The sequence below is a fragment of the Herpailurus yagouaroundi genome, unplaced genomic scaffold (genome assembly GCF_014898765.1).
Source record: "Herpailurus yagouaroundi ecotype Mexico unplaced genomic scaffold, PumYag 195, whole genome shotgun sequence".
Classification (NCBI taxonomy): domain Eukaryota; kingdom Metazoa; phylum Chordata; class Mammalia; order Carnivora; family Felidae; genus Herpailurus; species Herpailurus yagouaroundi.
The window spans coordinates 10,420,370-10,448,214 of NW_024412426.1; the positions used below are offsets into that span (position 1 = coordinate 10,420,370).

A 27,845-nucleotide genomic window follows, 5' to 3' on the forward strand; every position below is an offset into this window, starting at 1 on the left:
TTGTCAAATAGATTTGAAAGCCTTTAAGTCATTAATGTGAGTGTTTTAAAAATTGGGGGAAAAAGACTGCCAGATCAGTTCAGTGTCTTGTTTTGAGAGTATTTTAAATGCACCTCTTAACAAGGGGATTTGGGAAAGTTCCTGCTAGTAAACACTCAGAACTGCCATTTTCCAGCGTCCCTGGTCCCTGCCAGGATCTCTGTGCTAGATTAGAGGTATTGATCCGGGAGGGTTCTGACTCACCTGTGGCAACTGGCATGTAGCTGGTGTCATGGTAGGAATATGTAATTCACATCTTCTGAGCCCGACACTGTACATGACAGGTAAGTACAAGTATGCTTAACTGGTGGTCCTCTACTCTGGTTGTGTAGGGACTTAAGATTGATACTAAGAAAATGGAGGCCATAATGTAACTACTTTTTTTCTTTCTGGCACTGTGAAGAAATCCTTGTTGGAGAAGCCCTCGGAGCTCATGTCACACTCATCCTCTTTCTTGTCCCTCACCGGATTCTCTCTCAATCAGGTGGGTCAACAGTGAAGGATCCTGCATTGTGCTTTTATTGTAGGCTGGAACTTCCTTTCCCGTTCTATTTCAGTACCCCTATTTTTCTCTTGCTTTCTCTCCCATATATTGCTGCCTTCCAGATTTTTTATCCTCTGTCTCTCTCTCTGATTTGGGTATATGAGATACTTGTTTGTTATAAATTTGAACCCTTTAACTTCTCATTAATATGGAAATCCTTAGGGCTCTGTTGTTCAGCCAAGTGAATTACTTGTACTTTTTAATCTGGGTTGTTTACATAGAGAAAATAAAGGGTGAGGGAAAATGAATTTAACAGGGAAACCAAAAGAAACAAAAGTCTTCAAAAGTTTGTTTTACTAAGAAAAGCTTAAAGTGGGGCACCTGGGTGGCTCAGTCAGTTAAGCGTCTGACTCGATTGTGGCTCAGGTCATGATCTCATGGTACCTGAGTTTGAGTCCCACTTCAGGCTGCAGGCCAACAGCACGGAGCCTGCTTGGGGTTCTCCTTCCCTCTCTCTCTGCCCCTCCCCCACTTGTGTGTGTGCATGCACGTGCGCACACAGGTGCACATGCACACTTTCTCCCTCTGTCAAAATAAACAAGTAAACTTTTTAAAAAAAGAAAAGCTTGGGGCGACTGGGTGGCACAGTCGGTTGGGCATCCGACTTCAGCCAGGTCACGATCTCGCGGTCCGTGAGTTCGAGCCCCGCGTCGGGCTCTGGGCTGATGGCTCAGAGCCTGGAGCCTGTTTCCGATTCTGTGTCTCCCTCTCTCTCTGCCCCTCCCCCGTTCGTGCTCTGTCTCTCTCTGTCCCAAAAATAAATAAACATTGAAAAAAAAAAATTTAAAAAAAGAAAAGCTTAAAGTGTATCAGTCATTCATGAACATGAACATTGCATTTGCTGAAATCTCTTTCCTTGCAGTGAGTTTATAATTTGGTTGTCATTGTCTTTCAGGAAAGATACCCAAATAACAGTATGTTCAATGAGGTATATGGGAAAAACCTGACAACCAGCTCCAAAACAGAACTTAATCCTTCGCTGGCCCCCCAGGAGACATCACTGTACTCCCTCTTTGAAGGGACCCCGTGGTCTCCATCACTTCCTGCCAGTTCAGGTATTGGCTAGTCTTTAAATTACAGACCTTGCATTTCTAATACCCTCAAACTGATGGTGAATCAGTATGATTTTACATTATAAATATATTAGCTGTTCTGTTTTTTAAGTAATTTCTGAACGAAAATAGGAAAAAAGCCTGATGAGCCAGTTCATGAAATAAATGCCACTAAAAAAAGCTTTTTCTTACATCCATAACGAGCAGAGTTGTAAGGGAGAAAAATATGGGTTTTAGCTTAAGGTTTCCAGCTGTTTTTTAGTTTGGTTTGTAGATACTCATTCTTTGTGGGAAAAGTTGAACTTTTTAAAATAGAGGGGTTTTTTAATCCCAAGTTTATACTTGGAGTTTGATTTAATAGTAATTCTTAAGGTTAGGCAATTAGAGAATACCAGTAGATAATTTATCTGAAACAGACATGCCAAAATAGTGCATGCACAAAATTGTCTGCTTGGTTTTGCTTTTTTTGTTTTTCTAAAGCAAGGAGTATGCCTTAAGACGGATTAGTGCATCTGGCAGAGTCCCTTTGGGGGCCCTTATTTTTACCTTTGTCCCAAAGCCCTGTGGTTATTTTTAGTAGAATTTAAGTGATCAGATCTACAGAAAACTCAAGTTCTTGGTATGTTTGTGGAACATCTATTTAATGTCTTATGTTGTTTTATTGTTGGTATTTACTAGATCATTCAACACCAGCCAGCCAGTCTCCCCATTCCTCTAACCCAAGCAGCCTGCCGAGCTCCCCTCCAACACATAACCATAATTCTGTTCCATTCTCCAACTTTGGACCTATTGGGACTCCAGATAACAGGGATAGGAGAACTGCAGATCGGTGGAAAACTGATAAGCCAGGTGAGGTCCAGACTTCTTGCCTAGTGAGAGTGAAGTCACTTACTCTGCCCTTCTCTGGTGTTTGGTGTTTGGCAATGATAGAACATCTTGAATTCTTATCTCTTTGCATCTCTCAGCCATGGGTGGGTTCGGCATTGATTATCTCTCGGCAACATCAGCCTCTGAGAGCAGTTGGCATCAGGCCAGCACTCCAAGTGGCACCTGGACAGGCCACGGCCCCTCCATGGAGGATTCCTCTGCTGTCCTCATGGAAAGCCTAAAGGTGAGTGAGTTTTAGGAAAACAAGAGCCGCGAGAGCTGTTTCTGCTTTTGTTCACGTAAATAGCTAGGCTCATTCCTAAGGCCCTTAGAACTGATTGATCTATAGCACATATCTAGCTAAGTCCTAGAAACATGATCTGCCTTAGAAGATTCTTGAAGAGGAAGTTGTTTTTAATTTGTGAATTCTCTGCTGATAAAGCAGTTATCCTGGGGACAGGGGCGGGGACAGAAACAAAGGTTTTAGTTGCATTCTAAGGTCAAAATTGTGATTCATTTTGGAATGTTTGATTGAAGCCTTTTGTAAACAAGTAAAAGAAGAGTGTCTAATTTTGGAAATGTTTTGTTTGCCTAAAATCTTTATAGTAAATATTCTGTGGTCTCACGTGGCACTGAGTTTTAGTGAAAACTGCTTTCACCTTTTCTGGTTTAAAATCATCTGGTTATAAAAATAACAGGAACTGACTGGTCTTAAAGACAGTCTTAGAACAACTTCTTCTAATGGCTGGATCTTTTTAGGGGGCGGGGATCTTGGGACTTATATGCCTTTATATTTGGCGAGGATTGAAAAACAAATCCCTTTCAGATATCCAGGCATTTGACCTCTGCTGACAAGCTCTGGGCTGTTTTTCAGTCTATCTGGTCCAGTTCCATGATGCATCCTGGACCTTCCGCTCTGGAGCAGCTGTTAATGCAGCAGAAACAGAAACAGCAGCGGGGACAAGGCGCCATGAACCCTCCACACTGAGGCCAGAGTGGCAACCCTGGGAACGAAGGCTCCATAAACCATGGCATGTTGGGTTTGCAGGACTGGCCCGTACAGTCCCCTGCAGGTGGCAGCCCTCTCTTCTGTCTCTTGCTGTCGAGAGGGTGTAAGCGTTCCACCAGCGCGCTGAGTGTGCACGAAATGTCCGCAGTGCAACAAAAAGAAAAAACCATCAGGAACTCTCTGTCCCCCCAGGGCCTTCCGGAGGGAGAGAGGAACTGCTGTTTGTCTTCACTCAGTTACCTGATGTCACCGCCTCTCACCTTCCCTGTCGTGCATGCCCCCAGCCACAAGGGAAGTGAAAGCTGAGAAGGGGAGGCAGGTGGGAGAAGCCGGCGGGAACTTCTCGGTCCTGTTTTCCTCTCTGGGGAATAAAATAGGAATCCATTAATGATTGCTTTGCTGACTGAGAATGTAGTTGAGATTATTCCTGAACATCTTTTATTATTGTTATTACTCTCGGTAGTATAATGTCACACTGAATTCTTCCATACACAACGTGCTTCTTCTAGTCAGTGTGTAGCAAGGAAAAGCCCCGCTCGCTGCTCCTGCGAGAGGTTGGTGGTGACAGGATGAGGGAAACGGACCTCTTCGGCCAGTGGCAGTGCTCCGCGAGGGAGAGTCCAAGGCCTCAACTTTCACTCAGAAGGTTCTGGTGGCCCTCCTCTGGCCTGGAGACTCCGGCAGGAAATGCCCTTCACTCTGTAGGTGCTCGAGCCCCGATCGAGGATGCAGTATGGGTGGTGGTGCTGGGCTGGACTGGCAGATGACTGCTGGAAGATTTTAAATTAATGTTTTTGATTCCTGTACATTTTACCGTAGCGTAGCGAGCAGTCTCACGGAAGGCAGGCTGGTCCATTCGTGGCCTGACACATTTTAATAGGTAGAAGCTTTCAGTGTGGTTATTTTTTGTTCGATTGGTTTTTGTGACCCCATCCTGCTTACCACCCACCTCCTCCTGTCCCTACCTCCATCCCTTTTCTGCCCTGTGCTGTATGCTAGTAATTGTTTCTGTTCCTGATGTGTATGACATCTCGCCGAGAAGCAACAGCATGGGGTCCAGCAGTTGGGGCCCAAAAGACAGTCCAAGGAGGAAGGAAGCAGCGGCGTCTGCGTGCGTGCACCGCAGGCCAGGCCCCGGCCCAGCTGCGTCCCCCCGACCTCCACTGTCAGAGTGAAATTCAAGGCAACATGGACACATGTGCACCATGCACAGAAGAAAACACAACGAAGTCCATTCTGGAAAAGGCGAAAGAAAGGAAAATAAACTTTTATTTGGTATTTATTAGAAGGAAAGAGGACTGAACATTTTCTTGTGTAGAAACAGAAGGACAGCATTTCTGTTAGTTCCTGGAAGAGTAATATTTTAAGGGGAAATTATGGAAACAATCTAAATGTCCAATTGCTGTGCTAGTGGTAGGGTCTGTTTCTGGGAGGTCTCTCGTGTGTGTGTGTGTGTGTGTGTGTGTGTGTGTGTGTGTGTGCGCGCGCGCGCGCGCACCCATCCATCTGCCCATCTGCTCTCCTGGGGGGAAGGGGAGTGTGTGTGAGTGTATGGAGTCAGCGTGGGACTCACGAACTGGAAAACAGCTGCAGAGCAAAGCACATCCAGGAGCCCCGGGTGTCGCTAGAGTCTGGGCAGCCCCAGTGATGAAAGGGGTGAGGTGAATGCTCGTTGCTCTTCAGAGAGTGGTTGGAGCCCCGTAGGCTCACAGTATTGCTCCTTAAGTTTGATGTGGTGTTTGGGGATTTTTGTTTCTGTTATTTGTTGTTTCTGGAAAGGTCTGAAAGGGTGAAGCCCCCCACCCAATGGCAATATGAAACCTTTTGTGCTTCTCCCCAGCTCCTTCCCTGGGTCCACCTCTCTCCCAGTCCCTCCTTGCCCACTACCTTGACCCACTCTGTGTGTTTGAGCTCTGCATTCAGGCAGCTGTAACATTCCAGTGTTCGAGCTGTCCCTGAGTCTCACACCCCAGACGAGCTAGCCAGGTTCACTCTCTCACTCCCAGTCCTGCCCGGGTCCCATCTGCAGCCCCGTTTCTGCATGAGAATTTGGTGTTTGGAATGTTTTCTGATTCTTGGGGCGGGGTTTCTCGCCTAATCATCCTCAACGTGGAGTAATGAGGAGGGAGAGGAGAATCTTCATCAGAAACTGGTTTTGTGTAGTAAACCTTCTCTTCTGTTTTTGTTTTTTTGTTTTGTTTTTTTGTTTTTTGTTTTGGTCTGTCTGTGCAAGACCTGCAGCTGCTGAAATCAGCTTTGCCTTTAATTAAACCATGTTCTCTCCAACCAGATCTGTGTGTACATGGTTTCTTTTCTAACCTAAAAATATCCTACTTAAAAAATAAGTATTTAAACTACGCACAAGTCACCTAGGGCAGAGCGGAGATGGCCAAAGATTGAATATGTTTCAGGGTTATTTTTGCTTTTAGTAGCATTCCAAACCAAAGTGCATTATTATGGAAAGGGGCGGGTAGAAAGAAACTGATGGTCACAGTTCTTTTCTCTGATAAAGATTGGCTTATGCAAAGAAGTTAACAACCCTCCATTTTTATCCCTATTTTTACTGTTAATAAAGCCACAATAACACTGTTTACAAAGCCACACATGCTGTACAAAGGAGAATTCTTGTGGAAAACTCCAGGTCTCCTGGAGAGAGAGGAGTTCTATGTATTTGTGGAATCATTCATCTAACTTAACCCTGAAAAATCAAGCCTTTTGGTTAAATGATAACCAAAATAAAACCATACATAGAATTTTATCATATAAATTAGTACAGTACATACAAAATGTTAACTAACAGGATAGTCCTAACCAGCTGGCTTCCTGAATCTGGCTTCTTTATATCGCTTCAATGTTAGTGGCACATATTCAGTAGTGAACTCTTAATGAGTGTCCCTCTCTGAGAAGGCATGAAGGGATATAACTCTAGTATTGTAATTCTCTGTGGAATTGAAAATTGTATTCCTTGGGAAGCAGTGAGACTTGTAATAAAGAAAATGTGTAAAAAAAAGAAAAAAAAAAGAAAAGAAAATGTGTACCATCTAAATTACCTGTAAACTTACCTCGGGCTCTAGGAATCTGACTACAGTGGTATAGGAATAGGGGTAGTTGTACGTAGGCCTTGGGCCTGCACTCTGAGTCTTGTGTTTGCAAGTTTTTTATTGAGGTATCACATACAGAAGTGCACCAACAGCAAGTGTACAATTCAGTGAACTTTTACAAAGTGAACACATCTGGGTAGTCAGCACTCCAAGCAAGAAACATTATGAACACCCTAGAAGACCCCCCCACACACACACACACACACCTCATACCCTTCCAGACATTTCTACCCACTCTACCCCAGCCCACCCCCCACCCCTGGGTTATCATCATGGTAAGTTCTCACATCATTGTCTAATGGGTTAAATTTTCAGTGGGAAAAGTAGATTAGTTAACACTTCCATACAGTAATGTCTCAGTTCAGTGTTCTATGGAGGCATGCTAAACTTTGCAAACTGTAGTTCCTTTTCTGCAACTTTGTAGGTTATAGAACATCCTAGACTCCTCTAGGAGAGCTTTCCATGTCCGTAGTTGCGTGTTCTTCAACAAAAGCTTTGGGGAAAATGCCAATCTTCCCTTTGCACTCCCCTTCCAGCCAGTCTTCATTCACTGATAAAAGGAAACGTATACATCGATTTCTTTCTTTTTAAAAAAACTTTTTTTTTAATGTTTATTATTGAGAGAGAGAGAGAGCATGAGCAAGGGAGGGGCAGAGACAGACAGAATCCGAAGCAGGCTTCAGGCTCTGAGCTGTCAGCACAGAGCTGGACGCGGGGCTCGAACTCACAGACCAGAAGATCATGACCTGAGCCAAAGTCAGTCCCTCAACCAACTGAGCCACCTAGTCACCCCCGTATGCATCGATTTCTGAAACCAGTACAGGAAAATTACCTTCTCTGGATATGCTACCCAGATCAAGAAGTCTGTATTAGTGATTTAAGGGAGGCGTGAACATAGGACTTCACCATCTTATTGGTTTCTGCCTTAGGATAATTGAGCAGTCAAATGCAGAAGAATCCATTAGATTTTTCAAAAAGTTGTCAGAAAAATTAGATGAAAAAAGTTGAACAATAATCTTGAGATGCAATTTTTCTTTAAATAAGGGAAGAGTTTTGTCCAATCCCTGTTGGGAATCTTTATGTCCCTGTCCATAGAAAGGGACGTCCCATAAATTAAATAGTTGACCTTTGAACAATAACAAGTTTGAACTATGAGAGTCCACTTATACACAGATATTTTGATAGATAAGTACACTGCTGTAAATGTATTTTCCTTATGATTTTCTTAACACTTTTTCTAGCTTTATTGTAAGAATACAGTCTATACTACATATATAAAATGTATGTTTACCAACCGTTTATGCTATCGTTAAGGCTTCTGGTCAACAGCAGACTATTGGCAATTAACCTTTTGGAGAGTCAAAAGTTCTACTCAGATTTTTGATTGCGCCTGGGGGGGGGGGTGCGTGTTGGCACCTCTAACCCTGCATTGTTCAAGGGTCAAATGTTTATTAATAATGAAAGTCCACTAGTGAATGATCAAAGAATTGAGTTAGAGCCAGTCATGAGTTTAGTCCATGTTTATAAAACATACGGATCTTAATGGCTCCAGTTTTGAGCCTTTAGTAAGTTACAGGCACTGTTCTAGATACACACGCACACACACTCAGACTTCATAATAACTCCATTGTAGATATTATCCAGGAAAGGAGACCTGGAGAGATTAATAGCTTGTTCGGGGTTAATTCTGCCAATAAATACCAGGCATCTTAGGTTTGACCTACTCCAAAGCCCATCTACTAGAACATGAAACTAGTTCAGAAGTTCATCTTTGGATGTAAGACATCTAGATCAGATGCTGTGTGTATCCTGTCCCCAGAAACTCTAATTAATGTGGGGTGTGGCTGAGCATCAGTTTTTTTCTAAAGTTCCCCTCAGGTAATTCTAATTGCAAACCACTGCCTTGATCCTTTGCACTTAGTACGTGAGTGACTGAAGGACTAGAGTATTTGCTTGTCTTGGATCCTAGGAGGATACTAGAAATCTCAGGGGTGCCTGGCTGGCTCAGTCAGTAGAGCATACGACTCTTGATCTCGGGTTTGTGAGTTTGAGTCTCGCGTTGAGTGTAGAGATTACTTAAAATCTTAGGGTTAAAAAAAAAAAAAAAAAAAAGCCAAATCTCAGGGCCCACCCAAAACCTGATCGAATCCATTTTAACAAGATTCCCAGGTGGTTCATATTAAAATTTGAGAAACGTTGTGAATGAAGCCATTTCATAACTGTTGAATATAATTGAACTCACCCTCAACCCCACTGTAAATCCACTGTTTATGCTGAATTGTTTCCTCTTTGAGTGGTCTGATAAAGTTTCAAACTGTTTTGTGGGTACGTAACTGAATTAAACCAGCTTTGATTTACAATGTCACAATAAGGAATATGCCACCACTTTTTTTGTCAGCCTATCTACCCAGAAGGTTTTTCTGTGTGTTCTCTAGTTTTTTTCTCCTCCTTACCCCATCCCCCACCAAACAACAACAAAAACTGGACAAAGTAGCTAGTTGGTTGATACTGACATTTAAAAAATGGTGCTGGAATGGGGGGGGGGTGCCTGGGTGGCTCAATCAGTTAAGCGTCAGACTTCAGGTCAGATCATGATCTCATGGTTCGTGAGTTCGAACCCTGCTTCGGGCTCTCAACTGTCAGCACAGAGCCACCTTCAGATCCTCTGTCCCCCCTCTCTCTACCCTTCCCTGGCTTGTTCTTTCTCGCTTTCTCAAATAAACTTTTAAAAAATTGTGCTGGGAGTTACTAAGCCCTATTCTCCCCTGTTGGAAGATCTGCACTGTCAGTGTCCCGTTTCTTTTATTACTCCTATTTTGAGCTAGTTGCCATACAATTGTATATTCACTACCCATTAACTTTAAAATCTCATTTCTTAAATCTTTTGGATTTTTCCGTTATAATTGGTAATAGTATTTGGTTTCACTACTCTGCATTGCTAATGCAGATTTCTGGTTTTTGAACAAAGCTTTTGATGGGACTCTTACACCTTTCAAGGTAGAGAAATAAGATTATGTCAAACCATGAGTTAGAAAAGGGCTTCTCATGGTCAGTAGACCAGCATTACACTGGAAGCTTCTTAGAAATTCAAAATTGTGGGCCCCAGCCCAGACCTGAATCAGAATCTCTAGTTGCTGGGCCAAGGAATTGTATTTAACAAACTTTCAAGGGTGTTTTGGCATACTGAAGTTTGTGAAGCACTAAGTTAGAATTCTCCACTCACACTGTTTCAATTTGTAGTGTGTTTGATTGCTAACAGAATCAGGAAAATCACCAGACACAAAGCAATGCCAAATAGCTTCTTTTGAGGCAAGATTTACCCCCTTCTTTCCTCCTCCTCCTTCAAAAAATACATCAATTCAAAGAACTATGGTTTGCAGAAAAGTATCCTTAGGGCTTGCTGCAAAGACAAAATGATCCGAGCCACCTTCCAATTTGTTAACTCTGGGAATGAGAATACATGTCTTCCAAAACATAGCCATCTTTAATAAGAAGAATGTTAGCTAAGTCTGCCATTTGTTGCTTCCCTGCCCGATGGAGCAACAGATAGAAAGGTGGAACATTCCATTTTGCTCCCTCCAACTGAAAACTAGGAAGGATATTGGAAGCACTGGCTAAAGTTTGGTTTGAAGATGGTTAATACTTCCCTCTTCCCTTGAATTTATTTCTGCCAACACAGAAATTAGTTTCTGTCAACCAGGAGTACTACTTACCCATTGATATAACCTGGATTATGTCCCCTTCCTGAAACTCCAGGTCTTCTGGCTGGGTAGCCTCGTAACTGAAGAGTGCTACCACTTGGCCTCCTTCCTTAAGCTGAGGTTCTGTTGTCTGGTTATTAGCTTCAGATTTTTCACTTTCCTTGTGTTCGTCAGGAAAGCCTTGGTCACCCTGAAATAATAAAAGGCCAGTGAACATTGACCATCGCTAAAGGAATCAGGGAAATGTCAGTGTAGCACCTGGGATATAAACTTATAAAGGCAAATTTGTGATCAGTCCCTAGCATAGACCTAACATGCATTTTATGAACACTGGATGGTCAGATAAATGAACCCAAAAGGTCTGCAGGAACCTATACAATCTTAAAATCTTCAGAAACCTTACAGTAATTCTGGAAAAGAGTAGGGTACTACTCTGCAGATGGAAAAACAGAGATTGAGTCACAAGTGACAGAACCAAAAGTCAAACCTGGGTGTCTGACTCTGAATCCAATACCCTCTCCCCAGCACCCACAACACTTTGTTAGAAATGTATATTTCTGGTCCTGTCGCAAACCTATCGTTAAATCAGAAACTCCTGGAATTGTGGGGCCCAGCAATCTGCATTTAAACAAGCCCTCTAGGTAATTCTCACGCTTGATAAAGTTTGAGAATCCCTGCAGAGCTTCTTCCCAAAGCCATGAAAAAGGCTTTGCTTTCTGGTCTATGTAGCTACACATCCTAGTCACCATTATGGTCATTTTGAGCCACAAATGTTGAAAAGAAGAGGGGTGTAGTTTCTAAAGAAATGAATCAGAATCAAACAAATCCACATTAGAAACCCTGCTAGGGTAAATGCTGTGCCAACCCTTCAAAGATCTCACTTCCTAACATTGCCTGTTCCAGCCTTGGCAGATCCCTTTTACAGAAAGGCAGTACAGTAAGGTAGAAATGGCCCTACGGAGTCCCAAGGCCTGGGTTTGTATCCTGGCTCCACTGCTTTCCCGCTGTGTGTCCCTGAGCAGGCAGTGTAACCTCTCTGAACTTCAGTTTCCTTACCTGAAATTGAGGCTAGAGGACTGAAGCAACAGGATGTAGAATAGAAATAGCTGGCAGTTACTAAACACTCTGGGAGAGGATTGGTGTGTGTGTGTGTGTGTGTGTGTGTGTGTGTGTGTGTGTGTGTTGGTTAATGGTAAGTGTTCCTGCACAGAGTAGATTTTTAAATGATAGTTCATTTTCCTGCTCTTCTAGTAAGTGAATGAGAACATCCTGACTTGCCACCAACAAGAGTAAGGGGCAGTGATGAAGAACATTCAGCAATGACCTCTGAAGCTGGACTGAGGGCCAGCAAGACTCTGTGCTGGGAATTTGGGGAGGGTTAGCCCCAGACAGCCACTAATGAGACTGGAGCTCTCTTCAAAGGACAAAAATCGACAATAATTAAAAACAAACCTTTGAAGTGGACTAAGCCACATTTAGGGCACAGCTCCTAGGCAGAATCCTTTCAAGACGATACCGAAGGGATTAGTCCCAAGACGGACAATTGAAAACCTAGGATGACCTTTCAAACTTCCAAGGGAACCCCTTGCACCAGCACTCGCCCACCCCTGCCCAGGGTCCCGGCTCCCGGCCTCTCAGCCAGAGGCACCAGCCAGACTACTCCAGTGGCCCTACTTCCTGAAGGCAATTTTCTGAGCTCTTAGATACCACCAACCTGGGGCTAGAGCTACAGGGCTTTCCTCCAGGCACACCTTCTTTGCCTCCTCCTCTCCTACTCATTTTTCTTTCTCAGCAAACGTGCGTCTTTGATTTCAGTGAGAACCTACCAAAGAGACCCTTCCATGACTAAGCAGAAACCCCTGCCCAGCTGTGGGGATGAGGGTGTGGAGGAGGGACTCCCCTCACAGGGCCCCAAGGCCTGGGGGGTCTGGAATAGCTTGGCCAGTGTGGTCATTTCCATAGTCTCAAAATCCAATGGTAGGTGAAAAACAGTAGCTCTCCGAAGGGTTCACACATGACCTGTTGAATTTTGTACTGCCTACTGCTGTAACTGCAGATGCCGCCATCTAAAAATGCTCAAGCAGGAGCTCCTGGGTGGCTCAGGCAGTTAAGCTTCCAACTCTTGATTTTGGCTCAGGTCGTGATCTCACGGTTTAGTGGGTTCAAGCCCCACTTCGGGTTCTGCGCCCTGGCAGCGTGGAGCCTGCTTGGGGTTCTCTCTCCCTCACTCTCTGACCCGCCCCACTTGCGCGCTCTCTGTCTCTATCAAAAAGTAAATAAACTTTAAAAAAAATGCTAAAGCAAGAAACAGGGGAGTCGGGGCTAGTGGGGGCGGCGGCCAGGGGGAGAACTGAAGGTGTCAGAAGGACCATGGCTTTGGTCAGTGGAGACGGGAGTCTCCTTGACTATGTTAGGACTCCCCAGTGTCAGGGCTATGCATGGGGAGCTGAGTACTCAGAGGAAGTCCACTGGCCGGCCAGCCTCACAGAGCCCCCTGCTTTACTCGTATGCCCCAGAATCCTCCATCCCAAGCAGTCATTCATCCTACTTTCTCCCCTGCTCACAACCTCATCCTGGTGCAGCAGCGTGCAAGGCTTTCCGTCATGTGGCCCTGTTGCCTTGCCAACCTGTCTCCCGGCACTCGCCCTGTTGTGTCCAGTAACACCGACCCCCCCCTTCACCCACTGCCGACTCTTAGGGTCTTCCCTCTGCCCTTCCATCTGTATAAGGCGCCCTAACTTCCTCCACCTTGCTAATTGCTATTTACCACTTTAAGGCTAAGCCTCCAGATGATTTCAGCATCATTTTCTCTAGGAAGACTACTGACTTGTCCCACCTTCCTTCAACATGTTTGGGTGAGAGTGCTTCCCGTGTGCTTATAAAACGGTACGCCATTCGTGCGTTTCTGTCAGTTTACTTAACACATGCCCTGCATTTTCCCCCAAGAAGAGCCTATGTCTTACTAGTTTTCTTTTTAAGTCTATTTATTTTGAGAGAGAGAGAGAGAGAGAGAGAGAGAGAGAGTGTGTGTGTGTGTGTGTGTGTACGTGCATGAGCAAGCAGGGGAGGGGCAGAGAGAGGGAGAGAGAGAATCCCAAGCAGGCTCCATGCTGTCACCACAGAGCCCGACCCAGGGCTGTAACTCATGAATCGTGAAATCACGACATGAGCAGAAATCAAGGAGTAAGATGCTTAACCGGCTGAGCCACCCAAGCATCCCATGCCTTAATAGTTTTTATACCTCCAGTGCCTAGGGAGAGCAGAAGTGTTCAGCAAATGTTTGTTGAAGAATAAATAGACAAATGCTGGAAACAATCCAAATATCCACGAAGAGGTGAATCAATAAACAAATTGTAGTATTCATACTATGGAATACCTTTTAGCAATACCATCAGCAATCAAAAGAAAGGGACTATTATGGGGCGTCTGGGTGGCTCAGTGGGTTAAGCATCTGATTTCGGCCCAGGTCATGATTTCATGGTTTGTGGGTTCGAGTCCTGCATTGGATTGCCTGTTGTCAGCACTGAGGTTCGCTTTGGATCCTCTTTCCCCCATCTTCCTCTGCCTCTACCCTACTTGTGTGCATGCGCATGCACTCACACACACACACTCTTTCTGTCAAAAACAAACATTTAAAAACTGGACTATTACAACAAAAAAGTATATATAAAAATGGAAGAGTATATATTGAAATGGGTGATAAAACAAAAATGTATACATACGGTATATATATATTCGTAGGAATATATATGTACTGTACCATCCACTTACATGAAATGACATAAAAGACCAAAAAAAAAAAGTGTGTTGGTACACTGACAGGTATGTTGATGGATGCTTTTCAGGGGCCATGGTTGTGGGAAGGAATTAACATCAACAACAAGAAGAAATGGCAACTTTTCCCTCCTGGAGACAAAGGGACAGTCAAGAGTGTTAACTTGTAGCCACTACTTCTAGCCTCTAACTTTGCTCCTAACTCCAGCTAAGTCTTTTCTAGGCCCTGAGGTCTAGAAAGGTGTCCAAGAATGTAGGCAGGCCCTGGAGTCAAACCACCCACCGAGCCCTTGCTCCTCTACTGATGGGCGGTACACTTGGTCAAGGTTACCTCTCTTTGCCTTGTCTCCTCCATTATAAGATGGGATGATGGTTCCTCCGAGAGTTTCGGGGACTGTAAGGATGGATACGCAGCGTGCACTTAGCACACCGTATGGCACGTGGTTAGTTCCTAATAGAAGCTTCCTATTAGTAGGACTTTTATCCAAGTCCTCTCTCTGTGAACTAAATGCTCTCTATTACCTTCCAGCCTCAAGTGCTCTTCCCGTGGAAACTTGAAGTGGAGAATGGCTAGGAGCTCAGCCTCAGTTAGGATTTTATTCCCACCTTGCTTGAGAGTGATGTGCCTAAACGTTGGCTCATTTACAGGTGCTGGCAGAGAGGACTGAGAGGCTTCCTGGGCATTCTTGGGCCTGCTCTTCTCCCGTAGGGACCCCTCTCCTGGCTGCATCTGGGGCCCCTAGCCCCAGGTGAAAGGGAGGCAGAGGTGTTAGCCACCCTAACCTCAACACCAGGCACAGTGCCCGGCTCACCGAAGCGCTCGGTAAGTGTCGGAATGTGGACTGTCCTTGAGGAAGTGGCCCGGTACAGACATGACCTCAGGTGCCCTTGGGCTCGCCGCACTCACCACTGTGTTCTCACACCACACAGTCAGGCTGTAGTTTTTCACCTGGGCCCAGGCAGCCTTCATGTTCTCTTCCGAGAGGGGCACCAGCTCATTGCTGTCCCGAGGCCGGTAGCTGGGGAGACAGGAGTGAGAACCACGTCGGAGAACAGCAGTGCAAATTCTCTTCTCTCCTCCAGGCCCATGCCAGGCCCCCAGCTGCACCCTCTCTGTGAGTGGACCCACCTCAGCCGAGTGTGCTCCGGCAGGAGCTCCAGTTTCTTAGACACCATGTCCCGGACCTGGCTGTAGGGGAGCCCGGGCTGCGTCTCCATGACCACCGTGTACTTGAAGTGCACCTTGAGCGTGTAGGGCATGGGAATGCTGAGCTTTACTTCCTGAGGGGAGAGGAAGCAACGAGAACTCCTGAGCGTCCGAGGCCTGTCCTGAGTGTGCTCGCGGGGAGTACTCGGTGTGGTGGGGAGAGGCCAATAGCTCACCGGCTCGACAGCCGCGGGAGGACTTTCAGAGAGTCCCTAGGCCCCTCTGGCCTGGATGGGAATTCCTCCGGGCCAGAAGATCTGGCCCATGGGCTGAAGGCCAGTAGGAAATGCGTGCACTGGGCGGGGAAGGTTGTCGAGGGGCGCCTAGCCCAAGGATGGCGTGTGGTGTTAGCTCACCCACCCTTCCTTTGGGACTCTTTCTATAATCCAGGGAGACAGGTTTATGGTGGATAGCTTAAGCTTTTTCTTTCTCTAGCATTTGAAATAGTGCAAGGAGAAACGGTTACCTTGGACTCTTCTTTTCCTTTTTGACCTAAATGGAGAAGGTAAGTAAAACAAAAGAAGATGGTGAATGAACACTCTGGGCCAGCCCCTGACTTACACAGAAGGGAACCCTCTTAGAACAGGACACCAGCTTCTTACCTTGAACTCCGGGGTGATGCTTCACCCTAATAAACAGTGGGGGAATCCCACTGCAGGGAAATGGGCAAGACGAAGCCCAAACACACAAATGAACCCAGTCCCTGCCTGCGGGGAGCATACAGGCAAGTGTTGGAGGACCAGCACGTCCCCAGCAATGCATGGGGTTAGCAGGGACCCAAAGTCCAGTTAAACCAGTGGGCTCTGGACTCATGAAAGCAGGGAGTGCAAGATGAGCCAGGGGCCACGAGAAGGAACGTTAGAACCACTTATTTTTACCTTGTCCTTTATTTTTGTGTATGTTTCCTAAGGTGCATAATATATTAATGAAGCAATATGCACATAATTTATATAAGAGAAATCTGCATGAAGATACTCACTAGAAAGAGCACATGATCAAAACCACTGATCTCAAACCCAGCTAACCACTAGAATTCCTTGGAAGGTTTTTTTTTTTTTCTGGAAATACAGATTTTCAGGTCCAATTCCAGGCCTAAAAAATCAGAATCCAAGGCCTAGGAATCTATATTCATAAAATCTTTCTAGGTTAATATGTGATCCTTGGGGCGCCTGGGTGGCTCAGTTGGCTAAGCGTCCAACTTCGGCTTAGGTCATGATTTCATGGTTTGTGAGTTCGAGTCCCACGTGGGGCTCTGTGCTGACAGCTCAGAGCCTGGAGCTATTTTGGATTCTTGGTCTCCCTCACTCGCTGCCCCTCCCCCACTCACACTCGCTCACATGCTCTCTCTCTCTCAAAAATAAACATTAAAAAAAACTTAATATGTGATCCTTGTTGGGCCCCTAGACAGAAAAGATAAAAACAAAAAAACTGAGGGTGATCTGAGGGGTAATTAGAGAAATTTTAATACAAAATATACACTATAATATTATGTTAATGTTCAATGTCCTTGACATAATGATTGTGCTGCGCTTATGCAGAAGAGTAGAGCTAATGCTCCAGTGTAGGGTGAAATGCCATGAGTCTGTAACTTCCTTTCAAGCGTCTCGGGGGGGGGGGGGGGAGCGAAGCAAGTACACAGTACAAAACGTTAACAATTGGTGAATTTAGGTGAAAGGTATTCTGGTGTTTATCGTGCTACACTTTTCAACTTTTGATCTGTAGCTTTGACGTTTTTCAAAATAAAGTTGGAAGTGTGGGGAGCACCTGAAGGGGTCCTGGTGATGTGGCGGGCATAACACCCATCCATCCAGGATCTGGACAAACCATCTATTCATGCATCTCTACCAAACCCTTCTCCAGAATGCTTAATGCTTAAACTCTATTAGTGACCAAAAGCTCCTTCCCCAGGCACCACTCTCTATAAATCCGGAGAAGGCCCTTTCAATCTGCCCTTAGCTCTTTGTCTATGCCTCAGGGCTCTGCAAAGCAGTTTCTTTTCCAGATAGACCTTGGACATTTGAAAAAAACCTCTCCATCCCCTTCCAAGGAAATACGTGTAATAACTCCAACCTTCTCTCTTGGGACATGGTTTCAGTACCTAATGACTGAGGAGTCCGGTGACTATTTGAGTTGGACACTCCACTGCCCCCCAGAAACCAGCTACATTTGTCCAAGCCCCATGGGTGTTCTAGGACATCTGTTTGCTATGTTTTGTTTGGGTGGGTGGTGCAGGAGAGAGGGCTCCTGGGGCTATGTGTTCATAAGCTGAGTGGCATGTTGGGAGGGGAAGAAACCAGAATCTCCCAGAAGCCTGGGAGAACAACTCTGTCAGGAAGTAGTCTGGAGCATTCCTGCACCCGGGCCAAGGATGTTGTTCCAAGGACACTAACCTGGTGGCAACTGGGGTCTTCCAGGAGCATCAGAACTGGGAGGAGCTGGGATATCAGAATCTGGGGAGGCTTCCTCCTAGAGGTGACAGAGAGGGTGAGAGCCTTCATTCAGACAAAGTTCTTAGTTAGGAGTGGGACAGGGGGAGGCCAAATGGAAAGGAGCCAGATGTAAATGGCTTCCTAAAAGTTGGAGGGGTGGTAACAGTCAGGGAGACTAAGGAAAGTGCTGGTTAAAGGGGAGGCAGGGTTGGCCTGGTGGAAAAGGTAGAAAGGAGAACCCTGACCCCCTCCTAAGAGACCCTCACTGCCCAACCACATTGGAAGTCCGCTGGACATGAGGGAGGCCCCCGAGTCTTGTGTTAGCTCCCCCTCGCACTCCACATCTTGCTCCTTCAAAGGAGAAGGTCCATTTCTCATTTGTGTGGCATTTAAAACATTTCGAGCCATCTGGGTATAGTAACTCTGACCAGGGAGGGCCAAGCCCACAGAGGACAATCAGTTGCACAGTCTAGAGAGAGACAGGTTCCCCGCTGTCAGACATCTGCACAGTAGACCCAACAAAGACCACTCACCAGGCCTAGCAGAAGGGCAGGCCTTTGAGGAGTGAAGGGGAAAGCTGGCAAGGCCCAATCTCTGATGCCATGAGTTCATGCTCTAAAACAGATTTTTCTTGTTTAATGGGATTTCCCCAGCCAACGCATTGACTGTTCCTCCAGGTGAAGAGAACTTTTCTGGGAAGACCTAACCTTCATATACTACAGGCTTTGGGTCTCAAGTCACCAGTGACCAGGAGGAGAGAGGTGGGTGGGCACAACGGGTCCCACTTAGCACATCTGGGTGTTTTCCTTCCTTCACCCCAGGGTCCAGCTCTGGGCCGCTGGCACCAACCCAAGGTGGACTCGGTACTAGTGAGTAAATAAGGACAGCGCTTTTGTCACACTGCCCTTCCCCCCCTCCACAGAGAGGCCTGTCAGTCGTGGGGCAGAGGTCGGGGGCGGGGGGTGGGGTGGGGTGGAAAACAGATCCGGCCTTGGCACTACATTACCTGGGGCTGCTGCTGAGCATGGATCCGCAGCTCAAGTGGTTCAAGGTAGTTGCAGGGAACGAGCCCCTTCTGTGGTGCAACATCACAAAATCAGAAAGGGGGAAAAGGGTGTGCTCATCGGCACCCATTAGCACCCATACCGCCACAGGGCCCAGAGATGCGGGGGAGGGATGGGTATAAGGGCAAAAGAAGGTAGCTGGTCGGCAAATGAGGTAGCAGACACCTCAGAAATCTCCGCCGTTGGCTGCCAGGATCCCATGGCCAAAGGAACCACCCCGGGTCCTCTGAATACCTGTCCGTTGAACATGACCGTAGCCCAGTTATCATTGCCCTTCTTCAAGACAAAAACGATGTTCCCTGGCATGACCTGCAGCTCTTCTGCGGTCTCAGGCACAAACCCAAACAGCACGCGGTGGGCTTCCCCTTCCAGAGCCCTGCAGGGGTAGACGTGAGATGCTGTCCTCTATCCAGCCTGGACTGCGTCCCGCCCACGGCTCTATGGGACAAGCAACAATGGACATGGGGCCGGGACACATGCTCCAGGCACCCTCGAGCTCCACATCTATTGCCTCTGGGACCCTGAGCAGGACCAGGCAGGAAACTGCATGTGAACCCGCTCCATAACCCTAGAGGCAGTGGGACACAATGAGAGACAAAAGACACCGCGAGACAGCCAGGCATTGCCATCCTTGCCCTCCCTTCCCTTCCGAGAGGGAAGCTTCCCGGGTGTGCTTGGCCAGACCTCTGGTCTGGGCTGGGGTAGACAGGGCTAGTGTGACAAGGGGAGCACGCAAATCAGAGGGCAGGTGAGGGATAGCTGGGTGAGAAAGGGGGGTGGGGAGGAGGGAGGCCAAGTCCCCCGGAGCCACAGCCAGTGGGCCAGGCACACAGCCGGAAGGAAATGAAGAGCAGGAAACCAGCTCCGGGGGGTGGGGAACGTGTAAAGGTGTCCCGAGACCACCCAGTGGTGTGCTAGGCAATGTCACTGTCCCTTTACCATCTCTTCAAGACCTACTTTGCTCTCGGAGGCCCTGGGAGTGCCGTCTGTGCCACTTCGGAATGTGTGACATCGGGACTGGCTTCAGGGCTGTGTGATGTACCTGCTCTGGCTGGTGGCTCCCTCTCGCTCCCCCTCTGTCCCCTTCCCCTCAGCCCTGTTTCCTGCTTCCAAACAGTGGGCTATTTATGTAGGGGAGACAGACTCCTCCAGCAGGCAGAGTTAGCAATGAGTTCATCAGCCCCCTCATTTTTATAGTTGCTGTTGTACTTTTTTTCATTAAAAAAAAAAAAAAAACACAAAAACACCTTCTTTATTGCGGAGGGGAGCCGGGCTTGCTTCCTTACTTAGAGGAAATTCCTCAGAAAGCTGTAAGTTGTGTCATTCTTGGCTTCTCATCTTATAGAAGAATGGCTCCTTTTTCTTGAGTCGTTCCTCTTCTCCAGAGACCACGTGCCCATAGGGAGTGAAAAACGCCCACTCGGGAAAGGACACACTACCTAGCTTCCCGCTCTGCTTGCCCGGCTCCCGAAAGCTCTGGCCTCCGCTCTTCTTTTTTTTTTTTTTAATTTTTTTTTTTTTAACGTTTATTTATTTTTGAGACAGAGAGAGAGACAGAGTATGAACGGGGGAGGGGCAGAGAGAGAGGGAGACACAGAATCGGAAGCAGGCTCCAGGCTCCGAGCCATCAGCCCAGAGCCCGACACGGGGCTCGAACTCACAGACCGTGAGATCGTGACCTGAGCTGAAGTCGGACGCTTAACCGACTGAGCCACCCAGGCGCCCCATGGCCTCCGCCTCTTCTGAGGAGGCTGCTGCCGGTGCAAAATGGCTCCCCAACCTTTGGTCAGTGTTCTGGCCCCGGAGGGACATGTTCCACAGACTGCCACCCTTCAGCAATGACCCTCGCTATGTGGGTGGCTGTGCACGTTGACCTGGGGGCACAGGGACACCATGGAGCTGTAGCCAGACCCCTGTGGTCAACCCTACCACAGTCCAAGACTCCCATCCCCCCTACATCACTCCGTTCTAACCCGGAAAACAGAAAGACCCCACGTACTAGGCTAAGTTCTGCAGGATTTAGACCCTGACCCCGGCTTCATCTTCTTTACTCTTTTCATTGCCATCAGTTCAGGCTTGGAGCTCAGATAGTCTGCACACTGATCTAAATCTTACTTACCTGAAGATCTCTGGGGTTTTGGGTCTGGGTGGAGGTTCAGCTGCCTGTGGAACATTCAGGAGAAATGAAGAAGGGAAAGATAGTAAGGGAAGGAGTGGGGGCGAGAACAGACCGTTAATGGTAATTTGAGCCTTCTTCCACACCAGAAAATCAAAGAATGCATTTCTAGCTGGCTCAGAACACTGTCTAGGGAACGGGCACAGTGTACTTTGACTAAACACTGGAAAATCACCCCTCCCCCCCAGCCCCTGGGTACAGTTTCACTAGCACAGCAATTTCTCTTGAGCCAGTCCTGGTTTCTGGAGAATTTTAGCTGTCCCAGAGCAACATGGCGTCACAAGGGGTGCTTTTGACCTTGAGCTCAGTCCCTTTCCTAGGAAAGTTTCCAAAAGCTCTGTTCTATAATTAATGTCTGCTATATCACGTGACACTTGTGGGTATTTAAAATCAACTCAGAACCCACTGACCAGGCAGGAATCTCCTTTCAACGTGTTCCCTGTTCTACACTGAATACCATGGAGCCCACTGATCCGGCTTCTTCCTCCTTGTAGTGTCTCTGCTGCTCTGACGCCCAGGGGGACTCCGCAGGGGCTTTCTTTGTGAAGGAACAAATCAAAGGATCCTGAATCTCTCTAGCCTCCTTTGCTCATCTCACCCTCCAGAGCCCCAGCGTTGGTCACATCCTGGGCTAGCGGCCGTCATTCTGATCCCGGTAGGCTGTCGGTGCTGCCGTCCGAGTGACCAGGTGCGTGAAGCCTGGAGTGTGGCTGTCACGCTCAGAAACCCTTCCCTGTGCTAGTGCTGCCCAGCAGGCTCTAGTGCAACAGCTCAGGTGTTCCTCAGCCCGTCTTCCCTTCTTCGCTTCACAAGGATGGAAATGCCTTCACATTTCTAGACTCCTTACGTCATCCAGTCCGCTCAGAGCCATCTCTCTGAGCCCAGATTGGTCAGAAAAACGGCTCCCTCCCGGCACCCATCACATTCCTGAGGGAATCCCTTGCACATAGGCAGATGCATGGAGCGGGACCAGCCCACAGCCTCAGACCCCAGGCCCCACGGAGTCCCCTACTAGGCCCTGCGTCTGAGAAGAGGCATCGTCAAAAAGCCTTCTATAGCCTGCCTTTCAATTTCCTGAGAGAATAGTCCAGGCTTCAGGAGAGACTGTCAACAGAGGCTCTCTTAGAACACAGAGAAGTGAAGACTGGGATTGGGGGGAAGCAGAAGGGGTGGTTTCTGGGAACTTGAGGTTAAGCCTAAAACTGCCTCATTCTCCTCACAGTCACGGAACCCGTGACCGAGAATGGCCAGGCAGACACCGTCAGCAGCAATGAGAGGTCAGTTGAAGGAGCCCTTAACATGAGGCAGCTCAGCACAAATACTCTCCCCAGCTGGATGTTTCCAGAGAGTCCTGGAGACCCGGATTCAGGGAGAAGGACAGGGCTGCCTCACCTGTGGCTGCAGAGGGGCAAACCCCGAGAAACTGTCTTGATCCACCACAGATGCCACCACCTGCAATCGAGGGAGGAAGGTGTAAGGGCCCTGCCAGCACTGTCTCCCCATGCCTCATGGTTCTCCCCGAGATCCCTCCTATCTCGCACCCTGGATCCATTCTCACCGGAGCCTGGTCCCAGAGTGGATAGTGGCTAAGGGTTGGATTGTTGACCCTCTGAGTGAGAAGTTCCAGAAACTGAAGTAACTAGTGCCTTCCCAGCCCTGCTGACCCAACAGGCTCTCACTCTAGCTCTCTTTTTTCTTAATCGAGGTGAAATTCACATAATATCAAATTGACCATTTATTTTATTATTTATTTATTTATCATTTTGTTAATGTTGATTTATTTTTGACAGAGAGACAGAGAGAGAGAGAGAGACAGAGCACAAGCAAGGCGGGGGAGGGGGCAGAGAGACAGACAGACAGACAGACAGACAGAATCTGAAGCAGGCTCCAGGCTCTGAGCTGTCAGCACAGAGCCCAATGCGGGGCTTGAACTTGTGAATTGTGAGATCATGACCTGAGCCAAAGTCGGACACTCAACTAACTGAGCCACCCGGGTGCCCCTAAAATGAACCATTTTAAAGTGGACAATGCAGTAGCATTTAGGACACTCACAATCCTACACAGCCACCACCTCTACCTAGTTCCCAGTCATTTTCCTCACCCCCCAAAAAACGCCTCACCCACAAAGTGGTTAGTGCACGTCCTTCTCTAGCTAGCACCTGGCAATCACCAAATTGCTTTCTATTTGTGTACGTTTACCCATTCTAGATGGTTCATATAAAGGTAATTATGCAACATGTGGCTTTTGTGTCTGGCTTCTTTCACATAGCGTGATGTTTTCACGTTTCACCCATGCTATGACTTATATCTGTACTTCATTCCTTTCTATGGCTATTCCATTGTATGTCTATATCACATGTTGCCTATGCATTCATCCACCGATGGGCTGAGGGGTGGTTCCACTGACCCAGGCGCCCCTGAGCTCTGCCAGAACCAGCTACCCAGTCGGGCAGCGTTAGCCCTACAGATAAGTCAAAGCCAAGTACAGGTCTGGAAGGGGACTGCTGGCTCACTCGGGCTCATTTCTGAGAGGATTTAAGACCTGGATTTATTTTTTCAACGTTTATTTATTTTTGGGACAGAGAGAGACAGAGCATGAACGGGGGAGGGGCAGAGAGAGAGGGAGACACAGAATCGGAAACAGGCTCCAGGCTCTGAGCCATCAGCCCAGAGCCTGACGCGGGGCTCGAACTCCCAGACCACGAGATCCTGACCTGGCTGAAGTCGGACGCTTAACCGACTGCGCCACCCAGGCGCCCCTAAGACCTGGATTTAAAGGAGCCCCGTTTACAAAGGAGCATAACCATAGAGCTGTAGAAGTGGAGATATCAAGAGCACCAAGCCAAGAGGATGCCATGCTGGTCCGTTTCGCTAACATGTTTCCTCCACATGGACTGAGGGCCTCATAGCTGTGTTTTCTTTCCACTGGCTCAGCCCCCAAGCTGCACACACTGTGACTAAACCTGTGGCTCCCACCCAGGGCCAGGCTGGAAGGGCAGGATGAGAGGAACTTGCAGACAAGAAGCTAGAAGCGTTTGCCCGCCTTTCTACAAGACCTCCACACCAGAAGCAGTCTCTAGCTGCCTGCTAGCCACGGAGAGCACCAGGGGGGTGCCCTCGTCCCAGGAGTCTGTCCCACCCTGGTCCATGCACGGCCCATCCCATAGAAGACCCAGGGGAAGCTGAGTGAGCCTACTTACTGTCGCCTTGCCGAGGTAATCCTTCTTGGCCAGCTGAGCCACTTGCCTCTCGTTTGGTCGAAACAGCCTGCCCACAGGGATCACCACAGGCTCATACAGCTTCTGTTTCTAGAACACAGCATGGTATTTCCTTATCTGGGAAACAGGGGTAATGATGCTTGTCCTGCCTCCCTCACTGAACAGACGCAAAGATTCACTGAGATAACCTCACAAAAGTATTTTTTTTTTTAATGTGTCAAGACTGAACTTGTTATTATTTCGGAGTATCTAAGGTAGGAACAGTTGGTTTCTATATTACCTTACCCCGAGAGGCTGTGCAGACATCTGGCTGTGTTATCTGCTCAGCACGCTTTTTCCCTAGGGGGCTGCCCCTCTCCCACTCTCTGTGGCTCGGGTGGGGCTGTCACTGAGCACAGGGGACGCCACAACCACAAGGTGGCCCAGGGCCCAAGCAAGGCCCATGACAGGTCTCCCTTGGGACTGGTGGCTGCTGACCTGGACAGGCATAGAAAGACTGACTCTAGCCCCCTTCTCCTTTTTTTTAAAAATGTTTTTTAAAAATCTGATTTAAGGGGCGCCTGGGTGGCGCAGTCGGTTAAGCGTCCGACTTCAGCCAGGTCACGATCTCGCGGTCCGTGAGTTCGAGCCCCACATCAGGCTCTGGGCTGATGGCTCAGAGCCTGGAGCCTGTTTCCGATTCTGTGTCTCCCTCTCTCTCTGCCCCTCCCCCGTTCATGCTCTGTCTCTCTCTGTCCCAAAAATAAACGTTGAAAAAAAAATTAAAAAAAAAAAAATCTGATTTAAGACTTGTTTTATCCCAATGTGCTCTGACAAACCATGGATCATTTTCACTATTTGTTCACAGAATCAATGTGTTTTTTTGAGGGCCATCGTGTGCCTGGCTGTGAGGACTCAGAGGTGAGCACAGCCTCTGGCCTCCTGTGCTCGGGTCCAGCCTCCAGTCCCCAGTCCCCCCGGTGCCACCCCAGACCCCCCACGCCCCCAGAGGGTGGCTGGAGGCAGGGCTTTGCCATCCCCAGCTTCAAGCCTCAGCTTCTCAGCGCTCGCTGCCAGGTTCAAGATCCTACATGGAATTGTACCCCAAGATCAGTGTAACCCAGAGCTCAGAGAAGGTAAAAGCGCCACTTCTATGGTTCCTCAATCCACGTGTCCACTGAAACAAATACAAGTCCAGTGAAAATCCTCTTGCCAACCCGCATCATCCATATACTTACCCAAACACATTCCATGGCTTTGTCAATTTTAGAATGTCTCGGCTCAGACTTCATGCTCATGGCCAAAGCTAAATGTTCCTCAGCCTTTTTCCACTCCTCCTTCTTGGCATACATGAAAGCAACATTATATAACACCTAGAAAAGCACAGACCATAACACAAAACTTGAGGCTGCTCCAAATCTAGGCACCAGGGAAGAGCTTGCCTGTAGCTTCTGGAATGTTGCCTGGAGGCATGCCTCCCTTTCTCAGCTTTCCTGGGAATATCTAAAGTATAACACGATCAATCTTGTTACCAAGTCATGCCCGGTCCAAGGACGGTATTAAGAAAACATCACTTAATGCATAAATCCAACATCATGTGCATTGTTCTTTCAACAATCAAATAGGTCAGGAGGGAACAAAAACTGTGGTGTTGCTTTAGTAGCGAGAAGAGTGATGTGCTCAAGGCCCTTTGAAGAGTGGGGAATAAAATCCATGCCTGTGGCCTCCCAGTCCAGCTCCTCCTGCCTCTGAGCCTAGGCTAAAAGGCTGAACAGGTGCAGGGTGGGGAGAGAGAAGGTTCCAGATGCATCATCCTGCACCGGCACCAGCAGAACCCTGCCTGAAACAGAACAAGACTGTGGTATAGTCATCGGGGCAGGAGGAAACTCCATGGACAAAAGTGCAGTAGAGCTGGAAAGAGACTCAGCACAAACCCCAGGCAGTGCTTTACTGGGGACAAGCGGGAACAACACATTCACCAATAATCATGATTTCCCAGGTCTTGAGTTGGGTGGTAGGTTCAAGAGTGTTTGTTTTATTATTATGCCTTCAACTTACGCACACGATCAAATCTTTTTTGGATGCATCAGCAAGATAACACAACCACTTGACGAATGAAGGGAAAAGACCCTCAAGCAAAGTTGGAAAAGCAACAGGAGCGGAAGAAGATCAAGATGGCAACTAATAACGCGGGTTAACTTTCCTTCATTTTCAGGACGGTGCAGCAAGGTCTTACGGTACCCAACACCAGGTGTGGAGAATGAGCTGAGCAGCCAGGAGCTTTGTTCGGATGTCAGTTATAAGAGTCACAGCCTGATGCCCCGGGTGGGGTGGAGGTGGTTTGCCAGAGCCTCAGAGCAGAGGTCTAGTAGAGAGGCATTGGCTGGCCTTCTCTAACATGTAGAGGCAGTGAGGTGCAGGGGTTAAGGGCACAGGTACCCCAGGGCTGTTTCTGGTATGTGGCCTCAGCTTCACTGTAAATTGGTGACAGTGACTGTGGCTGCTTCCAGATTGTTGTAAGAAATAAATGAATAATTCATAGAAAACGCTGCTGCAATTGCTTGGCGCATGGTGGGTATTCGGCAAACATTTACTCCTACTATGACTACTGTTTGCTATGCTATGTTGGGGCTTGATGGAAGGCTGAGCAAAGGAGGGCTTTCATCCCCCCAAGTCCTGCCTGCCTTCTCAGGGAAAGTAACAATGCCTGCATGCTTTAGGGGAAGACCACAGGGCTGAGTTTTGCAGACTGAAGAATCCGGGGATTCTTTGTGTTTATAATCAGAGGCTAAAACTAGGAAGGACTTTGTGCTCCTGGAAATCAGTGCTGCCTGTTGTAGGCAGTGTCACTGTCATTCTCCTTGCCATCATCATCATCATCATCACTGATGCCACCTACTGACCACCCATTGTGGGCCTTTTTGTCTACATTATCTCTAAGCCACACAAACCACCATATGAGCTGTGGCCTCACTTCTGTGTGTCTATAGTTTTTCCACTGCAATTCTCTTGTCCCGACCTCACCACCTCAGATTACACATGACCATGAGCTCCTGGGTGCTAACACCTTGTCTTGTGGACCACTGGACCTCTATGCCCAACACTAGCAGGCACTAGAAACGTATACAAAAATACACGGGTTTATTAATGAATGTGGATGAGGTAAGTACTCAGTTCTTATTTACAGATGATAAGGAGCCTGAGGCTCAGAAATGACATATAACTTAACCTAAAATTGTACAATGAGTAAGTGTTGGACTGGGATTTAATCCCTATCTACCTGATTCCAAAGTCTTTGCTTTTAATGGTAGCCAGCTTCCAAGATGGCCCCCAGTGATTCTCACTTCTTGGCCCTCACCCTGTTGTTTCCTCCCACAACCAATGTAGCTGACGTGTATAGCCAATAGGATAGTATGGAAATGAGGGGGTGTGGCATTTGAAGCTATGTTATAAAAGACATTGACCCTCCATATTAATTTCTCTCGGATCACTTCTTTCTCTGGGGGAAGCCAGCTGCCATGTTCTGACAAGACTCAGACAGTGTGATGGAGAGTTTCATGAGCAAAGACCTGAGGCCTCCTACCGACAAGTAACACTAACTTGCTAGACACATAAATCAGCTTAGAAGGTAGACCCTTGGGCCCCAGTCAAGCTTTCAGATGATGGCAGTGTTGGCCAACATCTT

General features: G+C 47.5%; 2 protein-coding genes across 9 annotated transcripts in view; one reads left to right on the top strand and one right to left on the bottom strand.

The window, feature by feature from the left end:
* SMG7 (SMG7 nonsense mediated mRNA decay factor) overlaps nt 1–5,802 on the top strand; it is a 92,673-nt gene extending 86,871 nt beyond the window's left edge. For all 8 annotated transcript variants that reach the window (XM_040446554.1, XM_040446557.1, XM_040446556.1 and 5 more), the window contains 5 exons: nt 443–523; nt 1,479–1,638; nt 2,314–2,484; nt 2,601–2,746; nt 3,377–5,802. In XM_040446554.1, the coding sequence (XP_040302488.1) occupies nt 443–523; nt 1,479–1,638; nt 2,314–2,484; nt 2,601–2,746; nt 3,377–3,490 (672 nt within the window). In that variant the 3' untranslated portion in view covers nt 3,491–5,802. The remainder of the gene's footprint in view (nt 1–442; nt 524–1,478; nt 1,639–2,313; nt 2,485–2,600; nt 2,747–3,376) is intronic.
* A 1,038-nt stretch (nt 5,803–6,840) lies between these two features.
* The window catches only part of NCF2 (neutrophil cytosolic factor 2), a 33,635-nt gene continuing 12,630 nt past the window's right edge, over nt 6,841–27,845 (bottom strand). Inside the window, exons 4-15 of the mRNA XM_040446560.1 lie at nt 25,399–25,533; nt 24,164–24,271; nt 22,356–22,415; nt 20,907–20,950; nt 19,022–19,163; nt 18,730–18,798; nt 17,685–17,760; nt 15,761–15,786; nt 15,217–15,368; nt 14,995–15,106; nt 10,326–10,503; nt 6,841–7,162 (exon numbers count right to left, since the gene is read on the bottom strand). Coding sequence (XP_040302494.1) covers nt 7,050–7,162; nt 10,326–10,503; nt 14,995–15,106; nt 15,217–15,368; nt 15,761–15,786; nt 17,685–17,760; nt 18,730–18,798; nt 19,022–19,163; nt 20,907–20,950; nt 22,356–22,415; nt 24,164–24,271; nt 25,399–25,533 — 1,215 coding nt within the window. The 3' untranslated portion in view covers nt 6,841–7,049. The remainder of the gene's footprint in view (nt 7,163–10,325; nt 10,504–14,994; nt 15,107–15,216; nt 15,369–15,760; nt 15,787–17,684; nt 17,761–18,729; nt 18,799–19,021; nt 19,164–20,906; nt 20,951–22,355; nt 22,416–24,163; nt 24,272–25,398; nt 25,534–27,845) is intronic.